This window comes from Arachis stenosperma, chromosome 2 (genome assembly GCF_014773155.1).
Source record: "Arachis stenosperma cultivar V10309 chromosome 2, arast.V10309.gnm1.PFL2, whole genome shotgun sequence".
NCBI classification, from domain to species: Eukaryota; Viridiplantae; Streptophyta; class Magnoliopsida; order Fabales; family Fabaceae; genus Arachis; species Arachis stenosperma.
The window spans coordinates 22,898,964-22,908,963 of record NC_080378.1 but is presented as its reverse complement, the minus strand read 5'-3'; the positions used below and the strand labels follow the sequence as shown (position 1 = coordinate 22,908,963).

The 10,000-nt window shown below is 25.5% G+C and overlaps 1 protein-coding gene across 1 annotated transcript; it reads right to left on the bottom strand.

Moving 5' to 3' along the window:
* Positions 1 to 6,657: 6,657 nt before the first annotated feature.
* LOC130962692 (protein FAR1-RELATED SEQUENCE 5-like) lies at positions 6,658 to 8,793 on the bottom strand. The gene is made up of 3 exons (XM_057888870.1): positions 7,783 to 8,793; positions 7,058 to 7,120; positions 6,658 to 6,759 (listed from the first exon to the last, which is right to left on the bottom strand). The coding sequence occupies exons 1-3, from the start codon at positions 8,791 to 8,793 to the stop codon at positions 6,658 to 6,660; spliced, it is 1,176 nt and encodes a 391-aa protein (XP_057744853.1).
* Positions 8,794 to 10,000: the final 1,207 nt, after the last annotated feature.

The following is a 10,000-nucleotide window of genomic DNA, read 5'->3' as shown; positions in this document are numbered from 1 at the left end:
TAAAGACAATTTTAAAATTAAATTAAATCTTAGGGACTATATTGTATGAAAAAAAAATTGGAGACAAAAAATTTTAACCTATACCTTAGGAATTAAAATCGTAATTAACTCAATTTTTAAATATATTTTTTAATTCGATCCTAAAACCTGACAGTGAACCAATAAAAAACTTTGTTTCATTAAAATTTTTGGGACAAAAAATATAATTAAAATTTTTTTGTCAAAAACGTATATTTTTTGTCCCAAAAAATTTTTTAGCCTGAACTTTTTTTTATCTATTTCTAAAACATAAAAAATAAAGGAATAAGTCCATTTAATCCGTCACACTAGATATTAAATATTCGAATTTAAAAATTGAAATGGATAAACAAACAAAAAAATAAACAAACTAGTCCATATAATATGTGAATTTAGGTGAACCGGATCTAAATAAGTTGGGCTACCCTGTTTGAAAGGCCTACAGAGGAAGAGGAGATTTGTGATTGTGGTGTGGATTTTAGTAAATGTGTTATTTTTTAAATAGTAATATAGTATAATTTTCTTTTTCTTTTTTTTTTTTATTGGTAAAGAAGGATATAGTGCAAAAAAACCAAGAAAATAGGAGGGAGAGAAAAAGTATGGTTTAAAGTTTAAACTCAAGATCTCCAAGATGTAAATGTTTAAGTGTTTAACTTGCAATTAAGCTATGATATTCTTTAGCAATAAATATGCTATTCAATTGATATATAGTAAAAAACACAATTAAATTGTTTTATATTATTTTAATTTTATATTTATTTATTTTTAAATTAATTATATTTTTAATTATGAATAATTATTATTATAAATATAAATTTTGTTAAACATCTACCAATAAATAACAAATATTTTTATTAATTACATAACATAATTTTTTTTATAATTATATGGTATTTATTAATATTTTTTTAATAATTGCATATAGTATATAATAATATAATAGGTATAGAATAATTAATTAGTTATTAAAATTTAAAAAATAATAATTACTTTGATATAAAAATAAAATTAAAAAAATATTTTATTGTGAAAAAATATTAAAATTTTTTATAATTATTTAATAATAACTATATTAACTTATTGAATCAATAGACTAATAAATTAATAATTTGATCGGTTCAATTACTGATTCAGTTTTGACAACAATGCCTCTAAAGAGCGACGCCAAAAAAATTACACAAACAAAAATTATTCAATGATAAATATTTAATGGATTGAAATAAACCAAAAGCGAATGCACATATAATCCAAATATAATAAACTATAAGCAAGAAGTGGCATATATGCTAGGAAGCATATGATATGATTATGATAATCTTGTTTATTACAACGTCATCTTAACATCATAAGGTTTAGATCTACATGAAACATGGCTGCTAGGAATTTCATATGGAATGTCCTAGCTGGCTTAATTACATACGTGAATTCATTGTGATGATATCCAATGTGAAGGAAAAGATTTTTTCTAAATCAACATGAGTCCCCAGCAACATATGCATGTGCTACAATGTGCAATTCAGAGCACCATGATCCCGTTTTAGCATATTTTGCTGTGTGCTATAATATATGTGTAATGACTTCACCGTTTTCATCTTCTTCTTTATTAATTTATAAAATAGTTATTCAAATTTTCAGAATAACAATTTTATTTTTTATCAAATAAATTAATTATTTCTTACAGTCCCTTACTTTTATCCAATATCATTCCTCACTTTTTCTTTTATAAAGTGTTAATTTTTAATTTTTATTGTTTGCTTCTTAATAATGATGAATAGGTTTATTACTTTTAAATTTATAAAAATAACTTTGCCTTGTATGTGCATCTTCCTAAAATTAAATTAGTATGTGTCTCTCTTTTTTTTTTTTTTATGGTTTACCGTGGCATAAATGGCATATGGACGCACGTAAAGTGGGTTGCATTTGGTTCTAAAAATGAGATAAAACAAATATTGAGAATAAGACACAAAAAATAGAAATATAAAAATTAATATTTTTATATTTTGTTTGGTGATGAATTAGAATAAATTATAAAATTTTATTTTTTTATTTAAAAAATTTGAAAAAAAATATAATAATAAAAAGATATAATTATAAAATATTAACAAAAATAATAATAATAACAAAAATAAGTTGTGTTTCTTATTAATGTCTCTAAACATAATATTTTCATCTATATTTCATTTATTAAATATAATTTTGTATCTTATCCAATGTCTGAAAACAAACACAATCCTAAAGTTTTCAATATCTACCTTAGCTATCATAAAATTTTGACAAATGACAACTTAAAAAATATAATTATAATTAAAGTCACATTATTACTTTATTAATTAATAACACTTTTTAAATTTATTTCATGTTTTATTTTATTTTATTTATTTTAAATAAAAAATTGTCAAATATTAAAATAATATATAATCTTAATTTTAACTCTATGTTTTTTAATATTATCAAAATTCAAGTAGCAATCATCATTCTACCACATATATGATACTCTTTTGTATATTTCTATTTCCACAATGAAATCAAAAGGTATGAGAGAGAACAACTAGCCCCAACCAAACAATTCAATATGGCTAATGCATTATTATTAAGGTGATTGCTATAGTGTTTAAAAGTGTTTGCCTAACTTACTAAAAAGGATTAAAAATTAATATTTAATTTTAAAAATATAAAAGTAAATAATTATTAAATATTCAAAAATTACCATAAAAAATAAGTTAAATAAAAATTAAGCACAAAATTATAGGCACCATATAATTCACCTATTATTAATTTGAATCTATCACTTTCTCTCGCCAATAATAAGTAAAGAACGTACTTCACTAGGAAGCTGCCATTTTCACATGCTTTCCACCTAATTACTACATTATTCATAGATAGATATAGGTACCTAATTTTGTTCTAAGAAATATATAAGGTTCCATTAATATTGCCACCTCCTTAAAACCAACACTCCACATGTCACATGTGTGCATGTGAATGTTGAAAGAGTTAAAAGAGCAATAAAAGTTTTTGTCTTAAACATTAAAAAAATAAAGAATAATTTTGATCTAAGAGAATAAGTGGCTGTTGGTGGGGGATTTCTGATGGTGGCCATGATTGATTTAAGTGCATCAGCACTTTGCTCCCATTTGCTTAATAATTCTTCTGATTCTAATTTATTGATGATCTCTATATTATTAATTAAGGGCATGCACTAAATTTAATTCCATCCATTTTAGCATAGCTTGCTTCTTAATCATCTGAATTCCAAAAGGATATATATGTTTGTCATTATGAATGTTTACTAGAACGCTCCCTCATTTACAAAATAATTAAGAATATGTCTAATTTAATTTCAAGATTCATTTGAGTTTTTCTGTTTTTGGGTACTATCAAATTGTAGAACTTAGAATTATTTTTGTAAGGGTAATTTATATGAATAAATAGTTTGTGCTTGAATTATATAAATATCCTAAATTAATTCTTGTTACACACTTTATTTTAAACATTTTTTTTAAATCGAATAAATTTGATTCGATTTATATTATTTAAATGTAAATCGAATCAAATGAATTTGATTTAGCATGTAGAGTAATAAATTAAATCAACTTGATTCGATTTATTATTGTACAACACATATATAGTAAGTCAAATAAGCTTGATTCGATTTACTAATTACACATATTATTGACATTTCTAACTTTAAATTAATTGTTTATTAACTTTAAAACATAAATATTAATAAGAAAATATTTTCATTTAAATTCAAATAAAATATCAAATCGAATAAGAATAGAAATTTAAATGTTGTGTTTTAGTTCAAATTTCAAAAAATGTATATGTTTACAAATTTATGAATTTAAAACGAAATAATAAAAGATTTCAAAAAATTCATTAAAAATCATCATTTAATTCTTTAGCATATAAAGAATCATTATCGGAACTTTTGATGTTGAAAAAGTTATTATAAAATATAGCCCTTTAAAGTGGCATAAGAGTAAAAGTTTATAATTTTTCAGAGTAAAAAGTAAAAGATCAACTATATTTATATAATATATAATTTGATAAATAATTAAAATATTCTATTAGTTAAATTATCATTTACTGTGTGAAATTAAGTATAGAACAAATACTTTGATGACGTCATGCATTACTTCTAACTCTAAAAAATTCTAAGTGTATGTAGAACATAAATCCAAAGTTAGAAGTAACGCATAACTATTTGTATAATATTGTATAAAGTGTAAAAATATTGTAATTAAAAATATTTTAATTATAATTTAAACAACATATTGTATAAATATAGTTGGTCGTTTTATTTTGTATAATTATTTGTTATTTTTGAATTATTTGTTATTTCTGACTCTTAAAAAATTCAAATTTTAACTCTTATGATAATTTAGATTATACTTTATATCAATTTTTTAACGACAAAAGTCCCAATAATGATTCTTTAGAAATTGTTTATTGTTCTGTTTTGAATTTATAAATTTGTAAAAATGTAGATATTTCGAAATTTGAACTAAAATACAAAATTTGAATTTCTATTTTTATTTGTTTTGGTTTTTTTATATTTTATTTGAATTCATTTTAGTTTTTTTTTATATTTTATTTGAATCCAAATAGAGATATTTTCTTATTAACGTTTATGTTTTATAATTTAAAAGTAGAAAATGTCAATAATCCATGCAGGTAGTAAATCGAATCAAGTTTATTCGATTTACTATATATGTATTGTACAATAATAAATCGAAACAAGTCATATATATTATATTAGTAATAAATCGAATCACGTTGATTTGATTTATGACTCAACATGCTAATTCGAATTCATTTGATTCGATTTATATTTAAATAATTTAAAAAGATATTTTTTTAGGGTAAACTACAAAAAATACACCCGAATAATTTTGTTACTAACAAAAATATACTCGAATTTTGTTATCGACAAAAATATCCTGAAATAATTTAAAAACGTGAAAAAAATACCCAACAGTAAATATGTATTTTCAAAAAATGTCTTAGAAATTGAATTTTGATGCAATTTTTTGCAAACATGATTAGAAAAATGAGATATTTTTATCCTTAAAATTTGGTAATTTTTCGTTAAATATATATTTTTTGTGTGATTTTTTTGTTAACAATCAATAATACTTTTAAAAAATTACAAAAGATATATACTTAGAAAAAATGACTAAATTTTAAGAATAATAATATCTTATTTTTCTAATTATGTTTGCAAAAAATCGTATCAAAATTTAATCTCTAAAATACTTTTTAAAAAATACATATTTAATGTTAAATAATTTTATCGTGTTTTTAAATTATTCAAATATATTTTTAGTAGTTTACTTTTTTTATTATTTATAATACTCTCGACCACTTGAAAAAAGTGGAAGAAAAACAGTTTACAACCTTTCAACTAAAACAAAACACTTAAGACGACTATAACTCTAAAAATACCAACTAAATAGAACCAAAAAACAAGCATAAAACTACGTTAATCACACCCTTACGGCATTATCATGGGAACGGATCCTCTTCAGTGGAGAAAAAAATTGACACTGTCCAGTGGAAGATCCAAACCTTTAATAAAATCAACGGTCCTAATTATAACTATAATTATGACTATTACTTTCCCAAATTTTGCAAACCCTTCTTCTCTTCAATTTCACTTTTCACGAGTCTATTCTTTTCTCGCAGTAATAGCACAAAAAAAAGCTCTCTCTTCTCAAATTTTTTCTTCTTCTTATCTTCATTTCCACGGTACCTTCATTCGTCGTCTTTTTTTCCTGCTTCAACAGTTTTGCGAGTACAATTTAAGATTTGAATACCTTTTCACGTTTTTTTTTCTCTGTTAATCACTAAATCCTTAAATTAATAATTCTTATTGATAATAATTGATTTGAATTTGTGTGGTTAGTCATTTGAGATATAAATGATCTTATTACCGATGTGGGTGACAAAATAAAAAAAAATTAGTTTTCTTTTTCTTTGAATTGCAATATTTTGTGTTTGCTATTTTACACAATTTTACTCAATTCGTTTGATTTTTTTCTTATTTGTGTTTGCTTCTAGAAATGTTGTCTTTTTTTTTTTTCAAACAAAATTATTTTTAATATTCTGTTTTTTGAATTAGGCATTTGGTGTCACTTTAAAATAAGTAAAGGAGAACAGTGAAGTTCTAAATGATATGTGTTGTAAGTTAGTAAAGGAGAGCAATGAGGTTCTGAATGATATGTGTTGTAAGTTCTGCAGAACATAAAATTTAATTTATAAAAAAAATTGAGGACTTTATTTATCTGTACTGTTGGTCATTCAAGTAGTACCCTGTTTTCATTATTTAGACCTTAATCATATTTAGTGGTGATGATTGAATTTTGATTATATTATTTTGTTATGCAAAATATTCACTGCTTTTAATTGGTATGACAGGATCTGAATTCTGTAATTTTTAAATTCTGCAGATAAGTGTCAATTTTAGTAGATTATTGCCAGAACAAATGAGTTAGCGAAAATCCAATCAGGCTAATCAATCAAAATAATAAAATTACAATATGAAATGTTAAGAAATATATCCCAAAAAACAAATTATAAATGATAGGTTCTTCTTCTCTTTTACACTATTCTGTTTTTGTGAGATCTATTACAACTCTATTTCAATAATTCAGTCAAATATCTTCCAAGATCAACAGTAATCCACACATATTTGGCATATTTGGCATCAAAAAGCTCTGTTAGTATGCATCCAAGATTCTACAAAAAAAAAAAAACAATATAAAATCATTATTAAGTGAAATAAGTAAATAAAGTATTACTATGTTAATTTGTTTACAATAATCTAAGTAATTATTTATTGAGATATTTTATAACTAAAAATTACCTTAAATTTTATAAACTTTCTTGATTGTTCACAAATGTATTTGGTTGAAGAAATACATCCAACGGTTCCTATTAGTTATAGATAATCATAGTAATGTTAAACACCAATAAAAAAATTCATCATGTTAAACAATATATAAATATCATTTTACAAATAGTTAAGAAAACTTACCATTAATAGCCTATTAAAACCACACTCATCTAATTGAGATATTGAACCATTAAGCTTAATGACCTGTATAACATGACAAAGAAAACAATTTATAAAAAAACATAGAAATTTAAAGTACTCAACATTGTACTCATACCACCTATTCTATTTTATTACTTAATTTATAATTCTACCTTGTTTTGTTGTTGTTGTGAAGTGTTGCTAATTTGACTCTTCTTATTTTTGAATTGTTTTTCAACCCAACTTTTTGGACGCCTTCTAAAATTTCTCACGCCATTTCTTCTTTTCAAACCTCTGACTTCTAAGGGTTGAAGGTTTGTACATTGAATTGGGAGGGAAGAATTAGTATCGTTGATTTCTAATCCCAAATTTAGTTTGCAGATATCATCAACCTTTTTACTTAACTCCTCTAAAGCTTTTTCCACAAAGACATGTGCTTCTTTACAATCAGAGGCTTGTGTGACTGTTCTTACTAACTTAGGACATGTTTGCTTAAACCATTGTGTGCTAGTAAGATAAGTATCTTCTTCAACTATTCTTCCATGCATATTTTTTACTAATCCCCTCATTGCTCCTCTTGTCCACCTCTTCAAAATATACTGGTCAGGCAGTAATTTAATATCTTTAACATCTAAAACTTTGATTGCGTGACAACACAAAATGTCAAAAGTCTCAAACTTTCTACAATTACATGAAATTGAGCTCAAGGAAGGATCAAATATTACTTTAAACTCTTTATTCTCATTGAACAATGCAACCACATATTCATAAACAAAGCCTCTATCATTTACTTCTCTTATGTAAGCTGCAGAATATTTGTCATACTCCTCTTGAAAAAGATCAAACAATGGCAAGGTATATACTTCAGAAACTTGTTGCAATAGTGGTGAACTTACCATCTTCAACCTGGGTAACTTCTGTCTGGATTGAAATTCTCCTTGTAGCTCATTGTATCTCTTATCATTGACAACTCTTTCAAAGTGATTGAAAAATTGAATGATGTTTAGGTTTGGTTTCATACAATTTTTGAGATCAGCATTCAAACTTTCACTAAGCTGTGTACTTCGCATGCCAATAGTAAATGCATTGTTCATATAGCATCTTGCCCACTTCTCCTTTAATTTATACAAGTTCATCAACCACTTATTCTTCTTAAGATCATAGTCATCTAATAATTTATCCCATGCTTCTTTGAAATTAGTTTCATCTACATATTCATACATACATGCTTTAAAGTCTTGCAGAAAATAAGAACCATTCTTCATCAAATTACCAAGATGTTTTATGCCATTTTGCATCAAATGCCAAGAACATAAAGCATGATATGTTTCAGGCATTACCTTAGCCAAACCATTAGCCATTGCAGCAGCTTGATCTGTGAAAATAGTTCGAGGCTTCTTGTTTTTGTGTGTCTTCAAAAACTCTCTAAACAGCCATTCAAATGACTCTGAACTCTCGTCATAAAGAAGTGCAGCTCCAAATATCACTACCCCTCTAAAGTGATTAAATCCTGCAAATACAGCCAAAGGCCTACAAGCATTATTAGTACTATATGTAGTGTCAAGAGTAACCACATCACCAAAATATTCATAATCCATGATCATTTTTGCATCAGCCCAAAAAATATTCGTTATTTGTTCTTCCAAATCTAATTGAATAGCATGACTGAATGATGGATTTTCTAGAGATTCTTGTTGAAAATATGCTAACAAGCTGCCTGCCTCCCCGTATGCCATGCTTTTCATTCTTTTGGTACGAAGATAATTTTTTTGGTCTAAACGTGTATAACCAATATTTTCTCTTCCACTAACTTGTCTACTCATCAATTCAAATGAAGCCCGTTGTGTGATTCCTGAGTCATCTGCATTTCAATTTCTTGAGCTTGACCCTGAGATATTTTTCGTTGACACGCTAACATGTGAGTTGTATGTGGAAGATGCAAAGGATGATTATGCTCACTGAAAAAATCATGAATCTCATATTTTTCAATGCCTTTAATATATCTGATTCCTAATTTTACACCACAATTAGTCCTTGTTTCAAGTCTAGGAATGACCGTCAAAGAATCCCTTTTGTATGATTTACGAACACCTTCTTTGGCACGGACGAACCTAAGACTTAGAATTTTTTCATCTGCATTTTTGTTAGAATATTGCTTGCGAACACCAAATCCCATCCTCCCACCATAATCAATCCAAAATTGCCATGCCTCTTCGACAGTGTTAAAAGTTTTGCCCAATTTAGGTAGCCAATCAAGTTCTACATCCATATTTTGGGCATTCAAGAATCGTTGCACATCCTAAAATGAAAACAAGAATGAAAAGAAAAAAATATTAAAAAGTACTTTTTTTTAATTGTTAACAGAAAAACTAATTTAAAGATTCAATTACAAGAACATGAACATTAAAAAACAAAAGTACTCATGTAGCACAATTTGTTAATTTTCAATCAGAAAACTTATAACTTGAAAAAAATTAATGTCAAACTAAACGTATTATCACATGATTGGAAAAGAAGACTTGAGTAAGGGAATTAGATAAAAGAGAATGAGAATAAGAATGAAAGCACAAAACCTCAATGTTAAACGAGAAGAATCGTTATCCTCAAAATGACTTTGTAATGGCCTTCTATTAGCATCACAAAAATTGTTAAAAATAAACTACTTAAAAAGAAGAATATAATAGAAGTTCAAAAGTTTAATTTTTCAGAGAAGATGGTGAAAAGAAGCGCGGGAAGATAATAAAAATGAAAGAAGATGGAACGTGAGAATACTAGAAAAATAAAATAAAATTGTAATTATAGTTATAATTAGGACCGTTGATTTTATTAAAGGTTGGGATCTTCCACTGGATATTGTCAATTTTTTCCTCCACTGGAGAGGATCCGTTTCCCATTATCATCGGGGGAGTGGATCCTCTCCAATAAAAAAAAACTGGATAGTAT